The sequence below is a fragment of the Sus scrofa genome, chromosome 7 (assembly GCF_054392235.1).
Source record: "Sus scrofa isolate SSC_HxYL_T2T_F1_AM1 chromosome 7, Sscrofa_HxYL_maternal_Yorkshire_Landrace_v2.0, whole genome shotgun sequence".
Lineage (NCBI taxonomy): Eukaryota > Metazoa > Chordata > Mammalia > Artiodactyla > Suidae > Sus > Sus scrofa.
The window spans coordinates 4,942,433-4,969,887 of NC_139389.1; the positions used below are offsets into that span (position 1 = coordinate 4,942,433).

The 27,455-nt window shown below is 49.1% G+C and overlaps 2 protein-coding genes across 5 annotated transcripts in view; both read left to right on the top strand.

Annotated features, from left to right (window-relative positions):
* Window positions 1-4,641, top strand: part of DSP (desmoplakin) — a 52,364-nt gene extending 47,723 nt beyond the window's left edge. For all 4 annotated transcript variants that reach the window (XM_003128168.5, XM_021100158.2, XM_084967346.1 and 1 more), the window contains exon 24: window positions 704-4,641. In XM_003128168.5, coding sequence (XP_003128216.3) covers window positions 704-3,949 — 3,246 coding nt within the window. In that variant the 3' untranslated portion in view covers window positions 3,950-4,641. The remainder of the gene's footprint in view (window positions 1-703) is intronic.
* A 3,744-nt stretch (window positions 4,642-8,385) lies between these two features.
* Window positions 8,386-25,062, top strand: SNRNP48 (small nuclear ribonucleoprotein U11/U12 subunit 48). The gene is made up of 9 exons (XM_021100159.2): window positions 8,386-8,575; window positions 9,346-9,459; window positions 9,710-9,770; window positions 11,194-11,268; window positions 15,819-16,007; window positions 16,791-16,912; window positions 20,573-20,661; window positions 20,937-21,101; window positions 23,858-25,062. Exons 1-9 carry the CDS (start codon window positions 8,417-8,419, stop codon window positions 23,904-23,906), a joined length of 1,023 nt encoding a protein of 340 aa, XP_020955818.1. The 5' UTR covers window positions 8,386-8,416; the 3' UTR covers window positions 23,907-25,062.
* Window positions 25,063-27,455: the final 2,393 nt, after the last annotated feature.

A 27,455-nucleotide genomic window follows, 5' to 3' on the forward strand; every position in this document is an offset into this window, starting at 1 on the left:
CTCCGGGGTGTGACATCTGAGATCACTGGCTCTCAATGTTCCACTCTTGTCTAGAAGACGGCCTGGCTCTACCTTTGTGGGCTGTGACCCGAGTTTGTAATTGAAATTTTCCCTAGTAAAAGCCACATCAAAGGGGTATTTCTGTGCAGTTTGAAAAGCACTTTTTCCTGCTTGCTTCCATGATTTTTCTGCCTGCATTATCCTGTGCTCTCTTTTGATCATGGGCCTAATATGTTTCTTTCTGTTTGGCTTTCCTGCTTTTCATCTCTAATTAAACCACTGAACTTCTTTAACTGCTAGAGTTTGACTTCTGTGCACAATATTTGTGTGGGGCTGGGAGTGGGGTGTGTATATGTCTGTAGATGTGTATTGCTTTGTCGCAGAGCTGAAACAGATGTAGGTATAGCAGGTGTGAAAACCTGCAACAAAACTCTCCATATTTGCTCGTTTCCTTCTATGGAAAAATAATAGTAAGTATAGAAGCCCTTTATCAAAGTGGTAGCACATACCTACAGAATTTTTGTCATGAGCTTGTAAGATAACACAAAAACAGTCCATCCAAGGAAAACAGAGAAAGGGCAGATAAATGAACATGTTGTAGAAAAATATTTAGAAATAAAGGTTAAACGAGGATAATCCTACGTGACGATCGAATCATTGGTTTTTCTTTTTTTTCCCCCATTTTGTTTTGTTTACCTTCTAGGCATCTAATCGGATTCAGGAATCAAAGAGTCAATGCACGCAGGTGGTGCAGGAGAGAGAGAGCCTTCTGGTGAAAATCAAAGTTCTGGAGCAAGACAAGGCCAGGCTGCAGAGGCTGGAGGAGGAGCTGAACCGCGCCAAAGCGACCCTGGAGGCAGAAAGCCGGCTGAAACAGCGCCTGGAGTGTGAGAAACAGCAGATCCAGAATGACCTGAACCAGTGGAAGACGCAGTATTCCCGCAAGGAGGAGGCTATCCGGAAGATCGAGTCCGAGAGAGAGAAGAGCGAGCGAGAGAAGAACACCTTGCGGAGCGAGATCGAGAGGCTCCAGGCGGAGATCAGGCGGATCGAGGAGCGGTGCCGGCGGAAGCTGGAGGACTCCAGCAGGGAGACGCAGTCCCAGCTGGAGACGGAGCGCTGCCGGCTCCAGCGGGAAATCGACAAGCTCAAGCAGCGGCCCTACGGGTCCCACCGCGAGACCCAGACGGAGTGCGAGTGGGCCGTCGACTCCTCCAAGCTGGTGTTCGACGGACTGAGGAAGAAGGTGACGGCGATGCAGCTCTTCGAGTGCCAGCTGATCGACAAAACGACGCTGGACAAGCTGCTGAAGGGGAAGAAGTCCGTGGAGGAGGTTGCTTCTGAAATCCAGCCTTTCCTTCGGGGCGCGGGGGCCATCGCCGGGGCGTCCGCCTCCCCGAAGGACAAGTACTCTTTGGTGGAGGCCAAGCGAAAGAAGCTGATCACCCCGGAGTCCACGGTCATGCTTCTGGAGGCCCAGGCAGCCACGGGCGGCATCATCGACCCCCACAGGAACGAGAAGCTGACCGTGGACAGCGCCATCGCCCGGGACCTCATCGACTTCGATGACCGTCAGCAGATATACACCGCGGAGAAAGCCGTCACTGGCTTCGATGACCCGTTCTCGGGCAAGACGGTGTCTGTGTCGGAGGCCATCAAGAAAAACCTGATTGATCGGGAAACCGGCTTGCGACTGCTGGAGGCCCAGATCGCTTCCGGGGGGGTGGTGGACCCCGTGAACAGCGTCTTCTTGCCCAAGGACGTGGCCTTGGCTCGTGGGCTGATTGACAGAGATCTGTATCGGTCCCTGAACGACCCCCGGGACGGCCAGAAGAACTTCGTGGATCCCGTCACCAAAAAGAAGGTCAGCTACATGCAGCTGAGGGAGCGGTGCCGGATCGAACCCCACACCGGTCTGCTCCTGCTGTCCGTCCAGAAGAGAAGTATGTCCTTCCAAGGGATCAGACAGCCCGTCACCGTCTCTGAGCTGGTCGACTCTGGTATATTGAGACCCTCCACTGTCAATGAACTGGAATCAGGTCAGATCTCTTACGACGAGGTGGGGGAGAGAATTAAGGACTTCCTCCAGGGTTCAAGCTGCATCGCAGGCATCTACAACGAGACCACGAAACAGAAGCTCGGCATCTATGAGGCCATGAAGATTGGCTTGGTCCGACCCGGTACTGCCCTGGAGCTGCTGGAAGCCCAGGCGGCCACTGGCTTCATCGTGGATCCTGTTAGCAACTTGAGGTTGCCGGTGGAGGAAGCCTACAAGAGAGGGCTGGTGGGTATCGAGTTCAAGGAGAAGCTCCTGTCTGCAGAGCGAGCTGTCACCGGGTACAATGACCCCGAAACGGGAAACATCATCTCCTTGTTCCAAGCCATGAACAAGGAGCTCATCGAAAAGGGCCACGGCATCCGCCTGCTGGAGGCGCAGATCGCCACCGGCGGCATCATCGACCCGAAGGAGAGCCACCGCCTGCCGGTCGACATAGCGTACAAGAGGGGCTACTTCAACGAGGAGCTCAGCGAGATTCTCTCGGATCCAAGCGACGACACAAAAGGCTTCTTTGACCCGAACACCGAAGAAAACCTGACCTACCTGCAGCTGAAAGAAAGATGCATCAAGGACGAGGCAACCGGGCTCTGCCTCCTGCCCCTGAAAGAAAAGAAGAAACAGGTGCAGACGTCACAAAAGAACACCCTCCGGAAGCGCAGGGTGGTCATAGTTGACCCCGAAACCAACAAGGAGATGTCTGTCCAGGAGGCCTACAAGAAGGGCCTCATAGATTACGAGACCTTCAAAGAACTGTGTGAGCAGGAGTGCGAGTGGGAAGAGATAACCATCACTGGCTCGGACGGCTCCACCCGGGTGGTCCTGGTGGACAGGAAGACGGGCAGCCAGTACGACATTCAAGACGCCATCGACAAGGGCTTCATCGACAGGAAGTTCTTTGACCAGTACCGATCCGGCAGCCTGAGCCTCACTCAGTTCGCTGACATGATCTCCTGGAAGAATGGTGTCACCAGCACTGGCGGCGGTGGCGGCACCGGGGGTAGCGTCAGCGATGATGTGTTCAGCACCTCCCGACACGAGGCCGTCAGCAAGATCGCCACCATCGCCAGCGCCCGGAATTTAACCATCCGGAGTAGCTCTCTGTCCGACCCCCTGGAGGAGTGGAGCCCCATCGCAGCCATCTTCGACACGGAAAACCTGGAGAAGATCTCCGTCACGGAGGGCATAGAGCGGGGCATCGTGGACAGCATCACCGGGCAGAGGCTCCTGGAGGCCCAGGCCTGCACGGGCGGCATCATCCACCCAACCACGGGGCAGAAGCTGTCCCTTCAGGACGCGGTCGCCCAGGGCGTCATCGACCAGGATATGGCCACACGGCTGAAGCCTGCTCAGAAAGCCTTCATCGGCTTCGAGGGGGTGAAGGGGAAGAAGAAGATGTCAGCGGCGGAGGCGGTGAAAGAGAAATGGCTCCCCTACGAGGCGGGCCAGCGCTTCCTGGAGTTCCAGTATCTCACCGGGGGCCTGGTGGACCCCGAAGTGAACGGGCGGATAAGCACCGAAGAAGCCATCAGAAAGGGGTTCATCGACGGCCGGGCAGCTCAGAGGCTGCAAGACACCAGCAGCTACGCCAAGATCCTGACCTGCCCCAAAACCAAGCTGAAAATCTCCTACAAGGATGCCATAAATCGCTCCATGGTGGAAGACATCACGGGCCTGCGCCTGCTGGAGGCCGCCTCCGTGTCGTCCAAGGGCCTCCCCAGCCCTTATAACGTGTCCTCGGCCCCGGGCTCCCGCTCCGGCTCCCGCTCTGGCTCCCGCTCTGGTTCTCGCTCGGGTTCCCGCAGCGGGTCCCGGAGAGGAAGCTTCGACGCCACGAGCAATTCTTCCTACTCTTACTCCTACTCCTTTAGCAGCAGCTCCATCGGGCACTAGGAGGAGCCAGCTGGCAACGGTTGCTAGACCTTGGCTTTCGTTTCTATGAGTTTTCACTTTACTAAATAATAAAAGAAAAATCTCATGGTTGCAGGATAGCGATAGAACTTCCCATGCTTCAGCAAACCTAGCCGTGGCCGGAATCCAGCAGGCAAGGCTGATCTGGCCTTTTATCTTCTTAGCGCGCCCTAACTAAAGTCATGCACTGGATGTAGTGTACGCAAAGCCGTGGTCAGCTGTAAGGATCGCACAAATCGAATCTAGAGTTGGTTTCTTCTCTTCTGTGTTTAGATTTTTGATGCGTCTTCTTGAACTTCTTTTGGCCTGTGATACAGGTTTCTGTCCTTGGAGATCATGAGCAAGTTCACCGTTGATAGTGTAGCGGTCATTCTCTTTCTCGCCTCTTTCCATTTTTCTGTATTAGGAGAAAATTCCCCGACTCCCCCTCCCCCCAAAAAAATTCCCCCTCAAACCCCAGCATTTTGGAATGAATCTCCTTGAATCCTATTACCCACATAACTCTGAAGTGTACCTGTTTGGTTTGGTATTAATTTGACTGTATGTGCCTCACGGCAGCAGTCTTTGCTTTGCTTCGAAAGTTTTCTGTGTATTCAGCTTGTCATTTTCTATGTCCTTGAAAAAGGTGTCTTTATGAAGTTTGCTATTCTGGCAATAAACTTTTAGACATTTGATGTGTTTGTGTTTTGATTTAATCATGTGTTCATCCACACAAGGACATTTAGCAGAAGCTTTTTTTTTCTTTAAATTCTAAAATGGGTCTAAAACCGTTTACTAAGTACCTAGTAAGAAACTGTGTTGGTTCTGTTCCTGTTAGAAGTTGGTCTTCTGAAGTTAGCTTTTTCAACCTTTCTGTACCAGATAGGGTCCTTGAAAAGATGCCTCTGCAAAGAGGCCAGGCCAGAGGTCAATCCCCAATTCTCGTTTGTTCTGGACAGTGAGTAGTCTGGGCACAAGCCACCATTATACCCTTTAAAAAACATGGAAATGGTGGAAGTTCCCGTTGTGGCTCTGCGGTAATGAACCCAACTAGTATCCATGAAGATGCAGGTTTGATCCCTGGCCTTGCTCAGTGGGTTAAGGATCTGGCGTTGCCGTGAGTTGTGGTGTATAGGTTGAAGATGTGCCTTGGATCCTGCGTTGCTGTGGCTGTGGTGTAGGCCAGCAGCTAGACCTCTGATTCGACTCCCTAGCCTGGGAACTTCCATGTGCTGCAGGTGTGGCCCTAAAAAGCAAATCAGACAAACAAAAAACAAACCATGGACATGGCTAAGATTCCATTTTGAATATCCTCAAACCACAGGTTGCTTTTTCATCCCCGAAGAGTAAAGAATTGTCTTTGAATCTATGAAACTGATTCCTGAAAAGTTCCTGGCTTTCTTTTGAAGGACAATGAAATAGAAGCCTGTTCTTTGGCTCAAAGAAAACTTTTGAAATTCCAACATTTGTTAGGAAATTAATATGACTTTACTGAATGCCTAGTATGTCCAGTCCTGGGCTAGGTCCATTGAGGATTCCAGGGAATGTGAAAAGACTCTGACTTTCAGGCATTTGTAGTTTGGGTGGGGACAGAAGACACACGTAACCCAATTTTTCTTTTTTTGCTTTTTAGGGCACCACTCGTGGCATATGGAAGCTCCCAGGCTAAGGGTCGAATCGGAGCTACAGCTCCCAGCGTACACTACAGCAATGCCAGATCCGAGCCACGTCTGCAACCTACACCACAGCTCACGGCAACACCAGATCCTTAACCCACTGAGCGAGGCCAGAGATTGAACCTGCAACCTCATGGTTCCTAGTCGGTTTCCTTTCCGCATGTAACACAATTCACGGAACAACTTTCAGATGTCAGCAGTGTGTGTTAATACAATCAAACACATTTTGTAGTGCAGTGGAAAAGAGGGGGGGAAATCATGCTAATTTTTAGTAGAAAAAAGATCCTACTCAAGATAATCACATTATTGGGGACGTTGTGCTTAGGGTGAAAACAACATTCATTTCCTCCTTATCCCACCTCTTTTTCTTCTTGCCCCCCCTCCCACGTTGGAGGACTTGTAGTTAAGTTTTCCTTCATTGAATATTGAATTCTGTATGCCACGGATTGTGCCAGAAGCTATGGATCTCATGGTAGAAATACCTGGTGCCAAAGCAGCCCTTGTAATATAAATGGAAGGGAAGTTTTTGCTAAGTGCCAAGCTGAAGGACATAAAGGAGGGTCCTTTTACACCAGAGCTGGGAGGCTGCATTAGCTCGGACTGCTGTGCAAATACCACGGGCCGCATGGCTTAAAGAAACATTCCTCTTCTAAGAGTTCTGCAGGCTAGATGTCCAAGGTGCCATCTGGGTTGGTTTCCTGTGAGGGCTCTCTTCCTGGCTGCCAGGCAGTGAGGGTTACCGAAGGTAACCTGCTGTCTCTTCCTCAACTTGCAAGGATACCAGTTCTGTCACATGAGGGCCCCGACCTTAATCAGCTCTGTATAGGTCCTATGTGCAAATAGTCACACAGGGGTTGGGGCTTCCGCATATGAATTTTGGGGGAACAGAGTTCGGCCCATAATGGAGTCCTTACCTAGAACAGGGATCAGGTGACCTCTTCAAGGCAGGGGTCACTGAACAGACTGACATGGACCCAGGTAAAGGTGTTCACGTTTAAACGGTACAGCCCTTCACGCTGCTGCCAAAGTTGTCCTTCGGCTCTGAGATCAGAGGCCTTTGTCCTGGAGAGAAGACATCCTTGACCTGGGCTGAGTTTTGACCTGGTTCACAGGCACACCCACGGAAAAGGGAACTATATATGTCATTCTCAATGACAGTCATTACTTCACACCCCAAAATTATCTCATTTCCCAGGGGCCTTGGCCAACTATGTAAGTGCAAATAAATCCCAAGGATGCTGTGGGCAGAGGATGAATAACCACACATCCCCACGTAGGCTGTTGACAAAAACTTCCTCCACAGTTTCTTTGTTGGAAACAAGTACAAAGGAAAGCAACAATTTGGCATCTGGCTTGAAAAAAAATAAAAACAAAAAATAACATAAGAGGGATTAGACTCTGGGCGTTAAAACCATTTGGGGGGAAAAAGGGCTGATTCCCAAAGGGTCTTGGGTAGGAAATAGACAAGGTAAACCCATCAATAAGAATTAGGGTGGGAATGGCGTATGGAGTAATGAATTTCAAAATTAATTGGGGTTCCCTTGTGCAGTAGGTTAAGGATCTGGTGGTGTCACTGCTCTGACTCAAGTTGCTGCTGTGGTGTAGGTTTGATTCCTGGCCCTGGAAACTTCCCCATTCCCCGGGCGCGGCCAAAAGAAAAAAAAAAAAAAAAAGAGGTAGACACATCCTGCAAAAATGCTTAAACTGAATCTGATCATAAGGAAAAGAAGTCTGACAAATCCAGAAAGAGGGACATGCAAGACAACCAACCAGCTGAGGGCCCTGACAAAATTCAATGACTTCATTTAAAAAGGAGGGTGGGGGAGGCTGTTCTAGATGAAAAGAGACAAGAACCAATTATAGCTCATGGGTCCAGAAAAATAGTAAGACGGCCATAAAAGGATTTGCGGGGGGGACAGTTGGGGAAATTTGAATATGAATATTAGATGTAACTACTGATTTTCTTAGATTTGGTCAAAAGAAATCCCGAGTCCCCCGCAGCCAGGAAGACTGGAGACCTCGCGGACATTGTTCGTGTAGGACAATGTCCTTATTCTTAGGAGATGCATACGGAGATATTTGGGAGTGAAGTATCTGCAACTTTCAAATAAGTTGGCAAAATTAGGGAGCTTGCGTGTATGGAGAGAGTGGGAGAGACCAGACGTAGCAATTAATGAGCTTGAGGACGACTATGCGAATGCTCTTTGTACTACTCTTTCAACTTTTCGGCAGATATAAGCCTTATCTCCCCCCACCCCCTTTTTTAGGGCCGCACCTGCAGCATATGTAAGTTCCCAGGCTAGGGGTTGAATCAGAGCTGCAGCTGCCGGTCTACACCACAGCCACAGCAACTCGCCAGACCCCTGCCCAGTCTGCGATCTACACCACAGGTCACCGGGAACGCCGGATCCTTAACCTAAGGAGTGAGGCCAGGGACCGAACCCCATCCTCATGGATACTAGTGTAATTCCTAACCCGCTGAGCCACAACAGGAACTCCATAAGCCTTTTTTTTAAGTTGGGGGGCGCCCACTCAGGGAAGGCCACGCACAAGCGCCTCCAGCAGTTGTGGCAAAAGCAGCAACGTCTGAACGCTGCGCCTTGGACCTCTCCGCCACCGTGAAAGCAGGAAAGTCTGGAAAGAGACCTCTCAGCAGGACAGCTCCCGCCTTTCCCGGAGGCCTTCCCGATTGGCGGTCCTAGTCACGTGGCGGAATGGCCCCGCCCACAACTCCCAGAGGCCCGCGCGCCAGCGGGCCTTCCGGGCGCTGCTTCCGTATTGGCGGGCGGCGGCCATGGAGGGCGATCCTCCGCCGGTGGAGGAACGGCGGCGGCTGCGGGAGGAGCTGAGCGAGTTCGTGGAGAGCTGTTGGCGGACGCTGGAGGAGGTGACGACGTCTCTGGGCTGGACCCTGGACCGGCTGGTCCCCGGAGAGGAGGAGGCGGCGGCAGAGGTAAGGCGCGGCGTCCTCTCGGGGGCCCTCAGGCGGGCGGAGGGCTCGCGTCTTCCTGGCTGCGGAGGCCTCGGGACCGGTCGGCAGCGCCGGAGGACCCCGCGACCCCGGGACGTTCGCACCCTCTTCCCCGGGCGGCGCGCCCCCGCGGAGCCTCGCCCTAGAGAAGCCGAGAAATCGCTGTGGGTGCGGAGTGGATGGTGGGGCCGGAGCGGAGTTGGAAAACAAGGGGGCGGGTACGGCGGTGGTCCGCTTTGTCGTTTGTCGCAGGCCTCGCAGTTGCACCAGATGGGCTGTCGGGAGAGCTTAAGAGTGCAGTTCCCCCTGCTTTGTCGTACGATGGTGCATGTCTGACGGCCGCTGCACCGATCCTTGGATTTTAAGGGGTACCACCAAGAGATGCTGCTAGCAGCTCTCCTGGCCATTGGGATTGCTTCGGGAAAAGACGTAGGCAGGTAGAGTAGCGTGAGCAGTCCTGATTTTTTTTTTTTTTTTAATGGGGTGGGAAGAAGAGAAGTGCTCCAGTAGGTGAGGTTGTTGAGGGTTGAAGCATGGAGTGTAAAAAAAAAAAATCTTTCAGGAGTTGGACCTGGAAGGGATGGAAGGGGTGCAGAGGCTGTAAGCAGAGAGAGATGGAGGGAGTTACTTTTTTAACATGTACATACACTCACATGGAAGGTGGCAGAGGCCTGCAGAAGAGGATATAATGGTATAAGTATTTGTTTAAAAATTTTATACCTTTTTTCTTTGCATCTGTTTGATTTTTATAGGATGAAGTCGTGATATGTCCTTATGATTCCAACCATCACATGCCTAAGTCGTCTTTGGCAAAGCACATGGAATCTTGTAGATTAAGAAAACTGGGCTATACCAAAGAAGAAGAGGTACCATATATTTATTATGTATATGTCGTGTACTTCATGCATCAGTAAAGTCACAATTTTTGGAAGCTATAGTGTGAGGTTTTCTGACAAAATAGTAGTCAGTTGTGGGATACAGCGATACTTGCCTCATTTTGCAAATTATTGCCAGAAATGTTTAAATGATACTAATCTAGTGTTGGTTTAGGTCAAATCTTAAAATAGTCAATCATCTGATACTGAAGAACACTAAGTTTTTGTTTTTGTTTTTTAGGATAAAATGTATAATTCTGATTTTTTCTATGAGAATGCAAAGGTACCTTCAGTTACTTTGAGTAAGTATTAATGTGGTTCTAAAATATCTTTGTATATATATAGGTATTGATATTTCATTTTTTTGTTGTTGTTGTTGTTGTTGTTGTTGCTATTTCTTGGGCCGCTCCCACGGCATATGGAGGTTCCCAGGCTAGGGGTCGAATCGGAGCTGTAGCCACTGGCCTACGCCAGAGCCACAGCAACGCTGGATCCGAGCCGTGTCTGCAACCTACACCACAGCTCACGGCAACACCGGATCCTTAACCCACTGAGCAAGACCAGGGATCGAACCTGCAACCTCATGGTTCCTAGTCGGATTCGTTAACCACTGCGCCACGACGGGAACTCCTGATATTTCATTTTTGAATTACCGAAAGAAGGGACTTCATAAGTAGGCTTATGCCTGATTAAGAAGGGTATTTCTTACCTTGACATTAGTTTACATTAACTTAAAGACCAGGCTTATATTGATAGACAATGAAAATCCTGCAAAGCTTTGTACAGTAGGATAGACACCTTCCTTCTTCGTTATAACAAAAAATCTGGGAGTTCCCATCGTGGCTCAGCAGTAACGAACCTGACTGGTATCCATGAGGATGTGGGTTCAATCCCTGGCCTCAATCAGTGGGTTAAGGATCTGGTGTTGCCATGAGCTGTGGTGTAGGTTGCAGACTCGGCTTGATCTGGCGTGGCTGTGGCTGTGGCTGGCAGCTACAGCTCTGATTCAACCCCTGGCCTGGGAACTTCCATAAGCTGCAGGTGTGGCTCTAAAAAGGCAAAAGAAAAATCTGGCCTCTCACACAGTTTGATGATAGAACAGAGGGTGGAGGTGTGTTGCAAGTGTTTACAGCACACACAGAGACTAAAATCTTGGGCTCTGGAATCAGGATGCCCTGATTTAACTAATTTTGTCACTAATAGATGTGTGACTTTCAGCAAGTTTGTGTGTTGCCTAAATTGCTTTTTTTTTTTTTTTTTCTTTTTCTTCTTCAAGGGGCCGCATCTGCGGCATATGGAAGTTCCCAAGCCAGGGGTCGAGCCACAGCCACTGCAGAAGCAACGCCAAGTAGTTATGCTGCGAGGCACACGGGGTGGCCTAAGTTGCTTCTTAGAATGGTGGTGATGGTAACAGAACCCTGTGAGGATTGAATGCTGTAATACCTGGATTATGGTTAGAACAGTGCCTGGCGCTGAGCTGGGGTTCAAGTAGAGTTAGCTCTCTCGGGTGCTTCCTGCTGCATCCTTGATTATAGCGTTTGGGGAACTTCTGGAAGTCCCGTTAGGTACTGGGTTCTAGCTAGATCTGGAAGAATTCTGCAGCAGTGTGGGTGTTGACATTCTGGAAGGTTCTCAGTGTGCCCAAAGAGCTTGGATTAGAACCCAATTAAAATTTCTTGGTCGACCCTGATGATTCATACTGTGTTTATGCATTTTTTTGAACAGATAAGGACTCACAGTACCAGATAATTAAACGAGCTAGAGCTGCAGTTGGAAAAGACGGTGATTGTTATAATCAGAGTAAGTGGCATCATAGTTTGAGCTATTAATTAAACAAACTCTTTTTCTCCCATAGCTCATGCTATTAGCTTTCAAGAAAAAAATCTTGGAAAAATAGTTACACAGGAACTGTTCGGGTTTTACATTTGGCATCAGACTAATGTACGTGGTGTCAGCTTCATTTGTTCGATGTATTTTGCTCAGACATACCAGAGTGTCACTAGGACACTGTTTCAGCAAAGGGTTCGTGCTTTGGAACTAGCTGATAGATGCGATTGCTTTCTAGAAAAATTTTTTAAAAATTAATGATATGTAGTAAATAAATCCCACTGAGTAGACTGTCTTACAGTGAGATTTCCTTTTTCTTGACAATTAGCCCAAAGGTAAACGTAAGAATGTTGAAAGGCAAAGTTAAAGGAAGGGCTTAGGCTAAAGTGATCAGTCTCCACAGCTGCCTGGCGGAGTAAAGGACAAACACAGTTTTACCTGTAATTCCAGAGGGTTTGCGGATGCCTGCATGCCCACCTTTGGAGCTGGGTTAAGTTTCTGCCTGGGACTTACTTCAGCAAGAACTAGGTTAGAATTGTTAAGTATGAGCTTTTAGGAAATTGAAGGAAAACTTAATCCTTCAAGACCATAGAAGTAAACAGAGTTAATGGATTTCTGACCCAAGGTATAACATTCAGCCAAAGCATGACTGGCTCCTTTAGTAAGGATTTATCACTGGTCTCCTTTGAGCCTCCCAAAGGAGCTCTCTCTGGACGTTGTAGCTGGATTACACTCCCTGGCCCGGGACCACCACCCCTTCTCTCCCTTGTTGGGGCTCAGGGTCTTTGCCCGCTGCTCGCAGCCGATGTCTGGGCCTGATTTCTCCCCCATTTGCACTGTGGCTTCCGAAGAAGGAAGGCTCTTAGACCCTTAGTCTGCATGCATTGGTTCCTTATAACAACCAGAAGCCTATTTCTTGTGTATATCCTGTTTTGAAGAGTCCCGTGTAGTACTTTTGTGCTAAATTCCAGGTGTTTTTCTTTGAGTGAGGGAGATGCTTGCCTCTCATCTTATTTGAGGACATTCCTGAGCTATGGTCAGTCAAGCCTTTTTTGGCCCCTGTTCAGATAATGAAACAAAAAGCAGAAGATTTTGTTTTTGTTATTTTGGAGGGGTTATTAGTTAAAGGGCTTTATTTGACCATAACTTTTTAGATTTACTGAATTTATTTTAGATTTGAAAGCGATCTTGGAGATCAGCTAATCCAGCTTTTTTCAGAGAAGGAAACAGATGCTGTGCAACAGAGATGATCAAATTATGGTGTATTGGAAAGTATCAGTACTTTTCTATTTTAAAAGTTTTCTCTGTTTTTGTAACTTTTTCACATATTTCATTTCTCTTTCATAACAAATTTGTGGTAGGCTGAACAGGTATTTTCCTTTCCAGATTAGGTGAGGAAATAGAGGCTTAGAGGAGTGAGTGAACGGTCCTTTGCTGTATAATAGGAAAGCTGGTTTGAGAACCAAGTTCTGAGTTTGCAGATTGGCCCTTGAGTTTAGTTCTTTGTATAAAAGTGAAGAATTCTTTGAATGAATAGTTCCTTCAGTAGATAGTTAAGAGAACTTTCATTTGATTTTGAACTTTTGTACTATGTTCAATTAAGGGCCAATTGTTAAAAATAACTTCTTAGATGACCTGTAATCCTCTTTCTAAGACTTTCACCTTGTGTGGAGTTCTGCAGTTTCTCACGAGAAATTATTTTCTGTGGCCCACCTATGTTTTATACGTTTAAAAATTTTTACCACAGGACAAACATCTCTTTAATATCGTCTCAGTGATGTTTACTTTGAAGGAACAATGATTTACACGAGCAGTTTTGCATTTTCCCACTTGCTTGATTGCTGTTTTGTTTGTTATGCACTAACTTGTCAGTTTTTTGGTGAGGTTCTATTCATGTTTTCATTTTATCAGTTGTATCGGGTCTAAACGCAAGGTATAGAATTCTCAGTCCGTTAATTTTTGTGAAAGCTTGAACAGCCATTGGATCCACTTATTTTCAGATGGAGTTCCTCTGGTTAATTTTATAACCAAGATAATAATTTCAGTCATAAACGATCATTTTATATTTAGTGGGTTTTGTCCCGTTACTATTAAAGATTCAGGTTGCTGTACTTCAGTTTCATGGCATATACTTGGGGACAGCCGTGATTTGAACATCTGGGTACCCTGTTCACAGACCCTAAAGAGACAGGATGCTAATTCTAGCCTGTTCTTACCGCTTGTGAGACTTGCGCCTCATTTCTTTATCTCTGGAAATTGACTCTATGAATTCTCCATAAAATTCTGAATTTGTATCTTGGAGACAAGTTAATATTTAATATTGTTGCGATTCATCATTTAATAGTATTATTTGTAATTCGTATTTAATATTGTACCTCACACATATAAGATGCCTGTGATGGCAAAAAGGACTGACACAAGGAGGAGAATGCAAGTTATTTAAAGGAGTAGATTAAATTTCACTCGGAGCTGATGAGAGTGCTCTCGCGGTGGATGGAAGCGGTGGCTGCACAGCAGCGTGAAGGTGCTGGTGCCACCGCTGTGCACCTGAGAAAGGGGTTGAACGGGAAACTTTGCTTGCGCTGCGTTTTGTGTTTAGGTGTAGCTGCTAGAGAGGGGGTCACAGGTCCCAGAATCAGTATGATTGCAGCTCATTCAGCTCCACCTCTGAATCCTACAGAAACTGGTGTGTGAACGTTTACACTTTATGGAACAATGTCAGTGTATTTAAGGGTGTTTAGCTTTTTTTTTTTTTTTTTTTTTCTGTCAGAATATCTGTGTTCTGAATGATTTGAATGCAGTTTGTTGTTTAACTTTTCCTGTACTTTTTCTTTTTCAGTAATGGGGGTGAGTATAAAGAGGAATTAGGAAGCTGAATGTACTCCTTATTTAAAGATATGCAGTATCCTTTTTGCAAATGATATCCTTTTAAAAGTGTCACTCAAGGGTCCAAACTTTCTTTATCACTGTCACTATGTTACAGTCTTGATTTGGAATTTTAGTTGAATTTCAAAGAATTGAAGTTTCACTCTTCACTACACAGAAATTTAAGGAAAGCAAGGAAAAACTCCAAGATGTCTTAAGGAGAAAATTATACTTTGTTTAAAAAGAACAGGCAAAGGTTTATGTGAAGCTTGTTGATAATACATTAGTGTTTTCTCTTCTTTGTATTTTTCTCCCAGCGTGTATACATAGCCTGTGTTCAAATCAATTAGGTTTATCAAAGCTAACTCATTTTTATGTTGTAAAATTTAAATGTTTTAACATCTGACTGCGTAAAAGGACTTTCTTAGTGTCCACCCGAATTAGAGTGGGGTGGATCGAAACGGGGGGAGCCCTTCTTCCCCCCTGATCCAGGAGCCTCCTGCTAGCAAAGTGGCCGTGTCCTGTCAGCCTGGGACTCAGACTCACCAAAGCTCCTGAATTTGTAGACAAATACAAAGTCATCTCTCTTTTTGTGTCTCATGCTGAAGTTCCTCGTACGCTCTTACTGGAATTTTTGTTTTGCCTCTGCCTAGGATGTCGGTGAGGTTAGACTTACCAAATATAAGCATCTGGAAAGTGCTACTGATTTTCTCTTGTTCTGTGAGCCTGAGTTACTACTTTAGGGTAGCCTAGCAAACATTAAAAGGATTCCTTTAGTAGCTCATGTTCTTTGTCTGCCCTGGAGAATAATGAAGTCTAGAAAGAATCGTTTTGAATTGCTTTATTTACAGTTACAGTAATTTTTTTACTTGAGAAAATTTAAATCTCAAAACAAATTTTCTTCAGTGTTTAATACATCATATCAAGGTATTGTATTTTCTTTTTTTCATTCATGAGCAGATTTTAGAAAGGGCCATGCCTGTGGGGGGTGGGGTACTGTCGCTAACTTTTCTCATTTAATTTGATGAAGCCAATGTGTTTCCTCTTAGGAAAATTAAAACAGCTTTAGTCTCAGTCTGTCTTTCTCTGCTCTGAGGAAGTTTGAGGTATCTGCTACTTAATTGTTTTCTGGTCCCTAGCTCCAAGCTATTGCACAAGGGGGATGTATTTTGAATATGGAACATCTAGTCTGATGTCTCTCATAAAAAATAGTTTTTGTGCATTTTTCATATTTCTGTATTTTATTTTTAAAGGGCCTGTAGTGTGTATTACCTATTCAAGGCATTTTCTTCGTGCCTTTACGGGGAAAAGCGTATAGATGAAGAAGCTTACTCTCTACTTGGCAGTGCAGGTGGCCTTATGAGCCGATTGTCCCGTGGCTGTTCCTGCCTGCCTTCTGGGGATCGGTCTTAACGCTGCTGGAGGGAATAGCAGACGTCCCTGCCACGTCCTTTTTGCGGGTGTGGCACTCAGGCTAGAGTTCGGTGCTGACCACCGTCACTCACACTGATGGTTGTGGGTGTTTGGAGATGACCGTGAAAACCAGTTGCCGGTGGTGGTGCTCGTTAGTACGGCGCATGTTGGAAGGTCGTAGCGTAGATCTTCACACCGCAGAGCTTCATGTGTTGTTTATTCTTGTGATTTTATTTTTACTTTAGGGGTTTATTCTTCATTGCCTGTTGAAGTTCCTCTGAATCACAAACGGTTCGTTTGTGATCTAACCCAAGCCGATCGTCTTGCCCTCTACGACTTCGTGGTCGAGGAGACAAAGAAAAGGCGCTCCGATTCTCAAAGCATTGAAAATGACAGCGACCTCTTTGTGGACCTGGCCGCCAAAGTCAATCAAGGTTTGAGAGGAATATCACAGTTTTCTATTCCTGGTCATTCCGCCCTCTGAGTGTTAGTAAGATGATGTGTCGGGTCACTTTGGGTTGGAATAAGTTGGCCTTGTATCATCTTATATCCATATATATATTTTAAGATGGTGCTTGAAATTTTGTTTTCTGATTTTTACATTAAGCATCGCTTCCTTCTGTAAGAATGTTACTTACAGCTGGGCTGTTAATTTTTTGTATTTATTTATTTTTTTAATTGAAGTTGAGTTGATTTACAGTGTTGTGTGGACTGTTCCTTTAATCTCTGTACCTAAACCCTCAGGTTCAACTAAAGGCCAGAGGAAAGGAGTGATATAAAACACTCCCTTTTAGAGTTCCTGTCATGGCGCAGTGGTTAACGAATCCGACTAGGAACCATGAGGTTGTGGGTTCAATCCCTGGCCTTGCTCAGTGGGTTAAGGATCCTGCATTGCTGTGAGCTGTGGTGTAGGTCACAGACGTGGCTCGGATCCTGTGTTGCTGTGGCTGTGGTGTAGGCTGGTGGCTACGCCTCCGATTAGACCCCTGGCCTGGGAACCTCCATATACCGTGGGAGCGGGCCCTAGAAAAGGCAAAAAAAAGACAAAAACAAAAAACAAAAACCAGTCCCTTTATATAATGTAGACTGTTTAGAACATTTTTGAGTGCTCCATTAAAGTACGTGGAGCTCTCAGATGACTGTCATGTTCCGTCCTGCTCATTCATAAGAATTTAAAATTTCTGGGCATGTAATAATTTTACTTTGTAATTTATTAGATAATAGTCGAAAAAGTCCAAAATCTTACCTTGAGATCCTGGCGGAAGTGCGAGATTATAAAAGAAGACGCCAGTCCTATAGAGCCAAGAACGTTCACATAACCAAGAAGTCGTATACTGAGGTGAGTTGTACATAATCTTAGCTTTGTTGAGCACAGAATTTCCCTTAGATAGTTGTCGTGGGTCCGTGGATTTCCGCAGTGCCCCAGGGGTGTTCTCAGAGCAGGTGGCTCCGAGGTGGCTCCATCACTTGCAGACCTGCCCTTTACCAGACAAGGGCTTTCTGTAAAGAGGTTGTGCGATCTGGAGTTCCCATCGTGGCTCAGTGGAAAGGAATCTGACTAGCATCCATGAGGACGCGGGTTTGATCCCTGGCCTCGCTCAGTGGGTTACGGATCTGGCGTTGCTGTGAGCTGTGGTGTGGGGCGCAGATGTGGATCAGATCCTGTGTGGCTGTGGCTGTGGTGTAGGCTGGCAGCTGCAGCTCTGATTCGACCCCTAGCCTGGAAACCTCCATGTGCCGCAGGTGTGGCCCTAAAAAGACAAAAAAGAAAAAAGCAGGTTGTGCAATCTTACAAAAACACTCCTTTTTGGAAAGTGATGTAATATCATGATGAGAGCATAGATTTTGGCTTTAGACAGATCTGGGCTTGAGTTTTGATTCTGCAGTTTATCATTGGCTATTTGACTTGGGCAAATTATTGGAGCTTTTTAAGATTCCCATTTTTTCTCTTTATGGGAATAAACAGACGTGACAGGGTTATCATGAGAAGTAGTGGAAGTAATGCTCACTGATGAAGAAATTGTTCAATAAATAGTTACCTTTTTTGGCAGAGATTTCGCTCTGCTTTTAATGTACTCAACTAAATATTTGGGCTTAAGAAATGTCTTGATATAAATTATTTATAAGCTGTATTATAAAATACTACGTTTATCATAAAATTTAAGTACATCACCCTCTTGATGTAGAGCTAGACGTATTTTCAGATTTCACTCAGTGGGTAGTTAGGGTTGTTGACTTTTGGTGCATGAATTCCCGTGTCCAGACTCTGAAATTTCTCCTTGCACCTCTGATTGTTCCCACGTGGTTTCCTTCTTCCTTTTATGATTTCAGAGACCTTCCACGGTCTGTCTTCATTTTACCAAGCGTTTTCTTTTGCTTTTGTCAAGCACGACGCTTAAACCGTGTCTGAGTACACATATTTATTGCTGCCTCGATGTCCTAATACATGTTGTTTCTCCATCTAGAGTGCCTTTTGTTTTGCAGGGTTTTTTTGTGGGTTTTTTTCCCTTGTCTTTTTAGGGCTGCACCCGCGGTGTGTGGAGGTGCCCAGGCAAGGGGTCGAATCGGAGCCGCAGTCGCCGGCCTGCGCCACAGCCGCAGGATCCAAGCTGCGCCTGCGACCTACCCCACAGCTCACGGCAGCGCCGGACCCTCAGCCCCCTGAGGGATCAAACCCGCATCCTCAGGATGCTAGTCGGGTTCGTTACTGCTGAGCCACGACGGGAACTCCTTGTTTTGAGGTTTTCCATCGCGATGCCCCCTGTTTTCATGAGGCGCCACTGACTCTGAGCCGCACTCCTGCTCAGGACCGCACAGCGTAGCACTTAACGTTAGGCTGTGTTTTTCACAAGGAAAGTGAGGGTTTCAGCTGCCCTCCCTCGGTAGCGGTCTGGGACCCCGGTGTCACCTTAGTGTTTCCTGCGGTCCCTCAGGTTCTTGGCGCTTCATCACCTGTTTCCTCATGTTCAAGTGTAAGTGTTGCTGCCGCGTGTTCTTTACAATTTTTCGGCTTTTTATTGTGGAAATAGTCAAACATACACTGAAGTGGATGGAATAGAGTAATGAACCCCTACATAAGCATCCCCCAGCTTTAACCCTTTTTTTTGTTTTTTGTTTTTTGCTTTTTTTTTGCTTTTTAGGGCCGCACCCACAGCATATGGTGGTTCCCAGGCTAGGGGTCTAATCAGAGCTACAGCTTCAGGCCTACACCACAGCCACAGCAACTCAGGATCTGAGCCGTGTCTGACCTACACCACAGCTCACGGCAACGTCAGATCCTTAACCCACTGAGCAAGGCCAGGGATTGAACCCGCAACCTCATGGTTCCTAGTCGGATTCGCTTCTGCTGCGCCACGACGGGAACTCCAACCATCATTAACACAGGATCTTTTTCTTCTCTTCATACCCCACTCACTCCCTGCCTCCTCCCACCCGACACTGCCTCTTCCCACCCCAACACTTGGTGATTTTGGAAACAGATCCCAGGTATCTTTCATCTGTAACAGCTTGTGTGTTTCTGAATCTTTAGTGGTTTATCTTGTCTCTGGTCATGGCTTTTTGAACATTTTATCCATTCCTAGCTTCATTCTTACCTATGTAAATTTTGTTTGCCCCAAACTAGAACCTGAACTTTGACCACTTTCGTAAGAATGTATCACATACTGTATTTCTTACACATACATAGCACACTGCTCTAGGGTAAGTAAAGAGAAGGGGCCCTCAGCCCCCCCCCCCAAGGAGCTTGTTCGAGTTGAACAGGTGAAACACACCTTTTAAGGTACAGATAGTGTAGGTGAGATCAAAACGTGTGAGGGGAGCAGCTGTTCTTTTTAAACCATAGGCTCGCTGTGGGCTCCCGGGGGAGACAGTGTTTGAGAGAAAGGCAGAAGCGGGGACCAGGAAACACGGTTCTCCACTCTTTTGCACGCGTGGGTCTGTGCCGGGGGTTCTGGAAACCACGTCCATGACACTGGGTCTTCACGGAGCTTGGGTAGAGCCGCTGGTCAGGGCGTCGTGCAGGCCTGCTCCGGAGGTGCTGGAGCTGGAATTGACTTCGCGAGTGTGTGACTCGTGTCCCCGCCCCGGCTCCGGCCTTGGCGTGTCCTAGATTTTCCGCAGGGGATTGTGGAGGAGGAGGGGGTGGTGGGTAGGGCTTTTCTGGGGGAAGGGCTGGTGTTGCTGGACAAGCACAGGGGTTCTCTGAGACCCGTGGGTGGTCCTGGGGGCCAGAACTTAGGGCTCTGGGGGACCTGGCCAGGCAAGGCCGGCCTCGCCCTGCCGCGTGTTGAAGTCGCGCAAGCCTTTGGGGCCCTGGAGAGGAGCCTGGATCTTGGTCCATTTCCCTCAGGAGCCCCTGGACTTTCCTCGAGGAGGGGGAAAGGAAAACACGTCGGACCCTAACATAGTGTGTGTCACGGTGGGCTCTCCTCGAGGCCAGATGGAAGCCTCAGGGTCGCCCTGCCACCCCCCAGACCAGCCTGTGCCTGATGCAGGGCAAATGGCCAAGGAAGAGCTTGTATGTGTTTCTTCCGGGGGGACTTGAGGTCTCATTGGGAACTTACTGTAAAGTGACCACAACGTTCCATTATCTGTCTGTCGCTTTGACCTGAGTGTGAGGTTTTTGGAAAAGTTTCATTTGTAAATAACACCTCGCAGACCTGTGGATAGCCCAGACCCCCGTCCTTCCCCCGATCGCCTGGGGGACTCTGGGGCCCCCTCGCCTGGCGGCTCCACGCTCCTCTTTCTGTGCCGTGTGGGGTCAGCGCTGTGCGTGGGCTCCTTTCGCCCACGTCCTTGGCACGTGTTCCTAAGAGCAGGGCCATCGTCCGCCCGGTCGCCGCCTGCCGCGGCCTCGTGCAGCGCCCGCCTGTCCGCCGCCGCCCGTGTCGCCGCGCTTGGGAACGAGCTCGGTGATGGGCCGCGGGGCTGCTTGCTGGCTTCCGCGGCCCACGTTGGGCTCAGCTCCCCTCTGACCCCGGGCTTCGCCCTCCGTCCTCAGGTGATTCGGGACGTGATCAGCGTGCACATGGAGGAGCTGGCCGGCCACTGGCAGGAGGAGCAGCAGCGGGCGGAGGACGCCGCCGAGAAGTACGTCCTCGCGCCCCGGGTCGCCCGGGATCGTTGCCCTGAATCTTAGCGCTTCCGAGAGCATCCGCGCCGCGGGAGGCCCGTGGTCCTTTGTCTCAGCCTTTCGAAGCCTTCCCAGAAGCTCCGGGTCTCGGCCTCCCCCTCCCACCCCCCCGCCCCGTCTGTGCGCGCAGGGTCGCGGCGGTGCTTTAGACGGACTGCCACGGGTCTGGGGTCGACTGTTGGGGTCGGGCAGGTCTGAGCGGGGCTGCTGACGAGGCTTCTCTCCGGCCCAGGGCCGAGGAGCGGCGCTCGGCGTCGGCAGACTCGCGGCAGTCGGGGGGCAGCTGCCTGGATGCTGAGGGCGCCCGGCGCAGGAGGGCCCGGAGCAGGAGCCCGCACAAGCGGAGGAGAAACAAGGACAAGGAGAAGGACGGGGACTCGAGGCGGAGGAAGGAGAGGTGAGTCCTCCGTTCCGGGCGGAAAGTCCACCGTCCTGCCGTGGGCGCCGCGGGGAGCAGACGGGCTGCTGTCGGGGCGAAGGAAGCGGGAGAGGCAGTAACCCCTGCGACTCCCGCCTTCGCCCGGCTTGGGTTCCGTAGCCCGGCTGCCGAGTCGGGCTTCTCGCTGCCTGATGGCCACGGGTTCCCCCTGCTTCTTAGGACTGAGGAAGGTGCTGTCCAGGCCGAAGGCTAATAACTGTGTGCTGAAGGCCCTCGCCTCGCTCCTTTTCCTCTCCTTCCAGCCGCCCTCCCTCTTTTTTTGTTGTTCTTCCTCTTGCTGATTCCTCAGAATAAGGATGTCCTAAAGCCAGAAGATCCACGCTTTAATGTGAGTCCGTTTTGCCCTGGGTACTAGTCTTGATAGAATTTGATAGCTGGAGCCATGCGAGGTAACACTCAGGTGAAGAATTTAAATCAGCAAAGGTGCGGCGTTCCCCTTGTGGCTCAGCAGTTAACAAACTAGCATCCATGAGGACGCAGGTTCAATCCCTGGCCTCGCTCAGTGGGCTAAGGATCCGGCGTTGCCGTGAACTGTGGTGTAGGTCACAGACGGGGTTCAGATCCTGCGTGGCTGTGGCTGTGGTGTAGGCTGGTGGCTACTACAGCTCCTATTTGACCCCTAGCCTGGGAACTCCATATGCTGTGGGTGCGGCCCTAAAAAACAAAAACACCAAAATTCGGCAAAGGTCTGCCTGGATCCCAGCTGCTGACTGGGCATCTCCTTGGATCTCAGATGCATCAGGTCTGAACCTGAGCTTGTCTTTTTCTCAGTCTGCCCTTCTCCCCAGCACCCCCGGCCTGGCTGCGGGATGAGCATCGTCTCTTCACGAAGCCGGAGAGGACGGAGCTGTGTGGAGGCTGCCTCTCACTCCTTACCTTCCTGTCGTGCAGTTGTCCTTCTCCGTGACGATACCTCACCTGCCCGTCCCCTCTGTCCTCAGTGCTGTCATCCGGAGGTGCCCTCCTCTCCCTAATTGTTGTGTCTCCAAGCCTGCCCCACTTGGACCCACCCCTCCCCTGCCGCTGGAGCGCATTTTCACCTCTTAAAACCCCTCGGTGGCAGAGTTGCCGTTCTTTAGAGTGGCTCTCGAGACCTCCCGGAGCCGAGCGCCTGCCCCCTGAGGTGCGCGGCCTCTGCTCTGGCCTCCGGGATAACTCACGGTGCCTCCTGCACTCTGTGCCCTGGCTCTCTCTCCCCACGACATGGTCTGCCTGGGTTTTGGGTTTTTTGGGTTTTTTTTTTTTTTGCTTTTTAGGGCTGCACCAGAGACATGTGGAGGTTCCCAGGCTAGGGGTTGAATCAGAGCTGTAGCCGCCGGCCTACACCACAGCCACAGCAACGGCAGATCTGAGCTGCGTCTGCGACCTACACCACAGCTCACGGCAACGCCGGATCCTTAGCCCGCTGAGGGAGGCCAGGGATGGAACCCTCAACCTCATGGTTCCTCGTCGGATTCGTTTCCACTGTGCCAGCCTGGGTTTTTTAAAGCCTGCCGGGTGAACTCCTCATCCTTTAAAAGCCAGCTTAGTCGTTTCCTTGAAGCCTTTCCTACTCATTCACACAGAGCTGGTCTTTTCCATTCTGTCGCCATTCTACCCAGCACATGCTTTTTATTGAACTTAAGGTGTTTCTGTCCCTACTAGATGGAGCCTTTTGAAGGCAGGTCCGTGTCTTACCTGGTGTCATTTGCGCAGTGCTTGTCTAACGTGTCTCCAGGGACAGTGGTGGTCAGGAGTGAGTAAGGCTTATTGGCTTAGTCACTTTGCTCATCTTCCCATCATTCAGTCCATAGATTTAAGGCTCACTCTGATCTGGTCCTTCCCTCTCTCTCTCTCTCTTTTTTTTTTTGCTTTTTAGGGCTGCACCTGCAGCATGTGGAAGTTCCCAGGCGAGGGGCTGAATCAGAGTTGTAGCTGCTGGCCTACACAGCTACAGCAACGTGGGATCCGAGCCGCATCTGTGACCTACACCACAGTTCGTGGCAATGCTGGATCGAGGCCAGGGATCGAACCCAAGTCCTCATGGATCCTAGTCAGATTCGCTTCCGCTGAGCCACAAAGGGAACTCCTAGTCTTTCTCTTACAGAAAGGAAATATTGGCTTAGTAATCCCTTTTGGGTCATCTAATGAATGATAATCTGTGATACTTCTGCTCGAGTTAACTCTTGATTAGCCCTCAGAAAATTGTGCTCTTTCTGGTTTGTAAGTGCTTCATGTCCCTGTCGACTTAAATACTTTAAATCGCTGCAAAATCTGAACATGAATCGTTTTCCCTTGCAGGCTAACCCGAGTGTTAGCGGTTAGTAGCAGAGCTGAGTAGGATGCTCTTAGAGGTTCCCCCCTGAGATGGAGCGAGTCGTGGGGTGTTGGGCTCGGACGCGGGATGAGATCAGACCTCTGAGTTCTTCCTGTGACTCTGGCATCCGGTCTGAATGCGTTCCCAGGGCATCAGTCACGCGTGTCTACTCAGAGTTGACTTAAAGCACAGTTAGAAGTCCCTTTTGCTTGTCCCTGTCTCAGTTTTGCCACATCGTTTTAATGATACCTTTTTAATATTTACTCTTAAAAAAATCCGAAACACGGTTCTAAATGCATGTTTTCACTTGTTCTGGTTTCTATCTGACATAAGTATATTACTGGTGAGTTGGTTTTTAAAGCTTTGATATTAAAATGCCCATCATTTATAGTAGTTTTTTTCACCCCTTTCATTTCAGGGACGGAGAAAGACATCATAGTCATAAAAGAAGAAAACAGAAAATGTAACGGAAGTATTTGTGCTTGTATTAATTATGCTTGTGCCACGGTAACCAATATGCTGATAATTTTATTATGATTGCTTTGAGCAGGAGAATGTGCTTATATGAACTGTTTAGTGCTGAGGTCATTATTTTTTCAGTAAATACATCGCAAACTGTAAATACATGATCATGCCCTAAAACTTTGTTTTTCCTTATGTTTTAATAGGTGATTGCCTCCTACTACTGATTTTGTTTCATTATTTTTGATTATTTATATATCAGAAAATTCTTTTTTTTTGGTCTTTTGTCTTTTTAGGGCCGCACCGACGGCATATGTAAGTTCCCTGGCTAGGGGTCTAATCGGAGCTGTTGCTGCCGGCCTATACCACACCACAGCCACGCACGATCCAAGCTGTGTCTTTGACCTACACCACAGCTCACGGCAATGCCGGATCCTTAACCCACTGAGCGAAGCCAGGTATTGAACCTGCAACCTCATGGTTCCTAGTTGGTTTCGTTTCTGCTGCGCCTTGACGGGAACTCCCAGAAAATTCTTTAATTGAAGTCAATACTTAAAACTATGTAAATAATACGTAAATGCGTTTTCATTGTAAAAAATGAAACCTTTCACTGATAAGATCAGGACCCCTCGGAGCACCCTTGGTGCTCCCTGTGGCCACCCCAGGTGTCCCTCCTACCTAGCACCCCACTGGTGACCTGTCGTAGGGAAAAATAACCTAGTTATCTGTCACAGGGGGAAAGGCCTGGCTAAATAAAATGTGGTGTAGTATATGATAGACTGCTTTATTGGATTTAAAGAAATAAACTTTATATAACATGGATGGATCTCAGAAATATGCTAAATGAAAATAGCAAGTTTCAGAAACATCCGTCCAAGTCGCATCTCTGCCCCAAACAATACGTCTTCCGTGGCTGTAGCTGTGTGTGAAGATGCTGGCAAAGGTTCAGAGGCGCTCTTCCCAAGCTACAGATGGAGAGATGAAGGGTGGGGGCCAAGACTGGGAGGGCGTCAGAAGAGCTTTCCCTTAATCCGCAGTATATTAATTTTTAAAACGTAAGGCGATGTATGTGTCACTTGTTAATTAAAAATATGTTGTTGTTTTTTATACGTCACTTTTATTGAGATGCTGTTTATATACAATAAAATGGTTTCATCGTCATCGTTGTCATCATTATTTTTGGCTGTGCCACAGCATGTGGACGTCGTCGTGCCCCGTCCTCCCCCCGACCCCCAGCCACACAGTGACGATGCCAGGTCCTTAGCCTGCTCAGCCACTAGGGAGCTCCAGAATTTGACTTCTTTAGAGGAGAAGTAGAACTTGGACCCAAGGAGACAAAATGATAGTTTTATTAAATTACGACCTTTAGCAAGAGTAGATATATTTCCCATAACTTTTTTGCCAGGTTAGAATGTGGCTGTTTACACAAGGCAGGTGGTTTTGTGGGGTTCATGAGAAAAGTCTCTGCCTCTTTGGAGACTTCATTTTATTAGAGGTGGTCACTGAGATTTTTAGGCAGGCTGTAGAGAGAGGGGAGTCTGAGCGGGGTAGGGCCATATGGGACTCTGTATCTTCCTCTCAGTTTTGCTGTGAACCTAAAACTGTTCCAAAAAAAGGGGGAAATGAAGTCTAAAAAATAGTAAAAGTGGCTTTGTTTGGCAGAGAAAAATTAAGATTTGGAATTTTCAAAACATTCTCGGAGGTCAGAGATTTCAGGGTAGTATGTAAACATCCATGGAACAATTTGCTAGGTTTTCCTGACTTCTTTTGGGAAACTGGTGAGTTGGCTTCTCTCCTGAACGGAACGGCCGCCCCTGCCTGGCCCTTCGGTCTCCGCGGAGACAGGTGACCAAGACCGTGCCCGGGAGCCTCTGCCTGGTGTGCGTGAGGAAAGGGGGTTGACGGAAGCAGAGTCCGACGCTTCCCCCCGAACAGGACAGACAAGCCTGCCGTGGAGGTGGTGGCGGCTCCTGGGAGGGCTGTGGATGTGTCACCCACGGCTCTTTTACCCGGGAGCTGCAGTGACAAGGTCAGAACTTCGCGTGTCCTCTCGGTTTGGCTAAGATTCTCCAGCTGTGGGAATGTTCCGAGGGCCATGTTGGAGCAACTCGGAGACACGGGTCTAGACTGCTTCCCACTCACCAGGCATTTGCGTGGGGTCTTAGGTCAGTTCCCTGGAGGCCCAGGACGTTGCGGGGAGCATCTGTGAAGGTGGGAGGGAAGCAGGACAGGCCTTCGCGGACCCTGGGGGGGTGGGGATTCTGGAACTGGGAGGTCTTGCTTGATACCCCCACACTGGCTGTTCAATGGATGCGAGCTCCCCTCCACCTCCGTGGGCTCTAACCTAGGGCAGGGGTGGCCCTGTGACCAAGGGCAGTTGGCTGCAGTGTCTCAGAGGGAAGCTGGCGTCAGGCACCCTCTTGGGGAAAAGCACCCAACTCTGAAGGGAGCCCTGGGTGGCACAGCGCAGGGAGCACCACGGTCTGTAATCTCATCCCCTCGCCAGCCTGTGGGCGGGGCCAGCTTGTCCATCCACCCCAACGGGAGAGATTGCGCAGCTCCGCCAGATCAGCTGCAAAGGATTCGGGTCTAATCCCACACCAAGACCCAGCCCCTAAGCACCGAGCCTCACTGCCAGCACCTGGGTGGTGGGTGCCGCTCCGGCAACCTGTGGTTTCCAGCCATAGTAAGGATTTTTCTATTGGAATGAAGAAAAAAAAAAACCAGTAAGAATAGCATTTTCCAAAGGGGGGAATATGCTGAGGAGATGGCAAGGCTTTAACCCCTTGGCGTGGTGAGGGACCTGCACGCTAGTTTACCGCTTTAAAAACGTTTGCAATCTATACGTGGGTTTTATGGTTGCGCCAACATCCGGGGGAGGTTGGTTGAGAACATAGGCCTGGGCCCCATTGTAGAGATGAGAACACTGAGGCCTGGGGAGGTCGTATTTGCTTAGGAAAATAGCCAGAGGATGGACGTGTCTCACCCAGGTCTCGACCGCGTCCCTGGGACGGGCTGCCTGCGTGCCAGGGGCCTCAGCTTCCAGCGGGAGCAGGATTCGAGAGCGACCGGCAGTCAAGCGAGAGCGGGTTTATTTGGAGAGGCGCGCGCTCCGCAGAGTGTCGGCCACCTCAGAGGGCAGGAGGGGCCAGGGCATGGGGTTCGGAAGGCTGAGCAGCCTGGGGCCGTGGGGGTACTTCTCCTGGGCTGGGTGATTTCATAGGCTAACGAACCGGGAGAATGTTCTGACCCTTCGAGAAGGGCTGGGGATTTCCAGGAAGTGGGGCACTCCCCACTTTTTGGCCTTCTATGGTCACCCGCGAAGCCACTGGGGCGCTGGTGGGTGCGTCATTTAGCTACTGCGTCACAGGGCGTGTACGATGAGGCTGGAGGTCCCTTCCCCCGCACGTGGAATCTTCCACCATCCTGGACCTGGTAGCTCCCAGGTGGTTTTTGTGGTATCTTGCTCTGCCTAACGTCGTGTCATTCTTGTAGTGGTTGTGCCCTGTCCCCTCCTTCCCATCTCGGGGTCACGGAGGCGTGGTTTAAGGGCC

Coding starts and splice junctions, on each gene's coding strand:
- SNRNP48 (XM_021100159.2), top strand. CDS start 8,417: ATGGAGGGCGATCCTCCGCCGGTGGAGGAACGGCGGCGGCTGCGGGAG. Junction 11,269..15,818: donor CGGTGATTGTTATAATCAGA/GTAAGTGGCATC, acceptor TTTTTACTTTAG/GGGTTTATTCTTCATTGCCT. Junction 21,102..23,857: donor TCGAGGCGGAGGAAGGAGAG/GTGAGTCCTCCG, acceptor CTTTCATTTCAG/GGACGGAGAAAGACATCATA.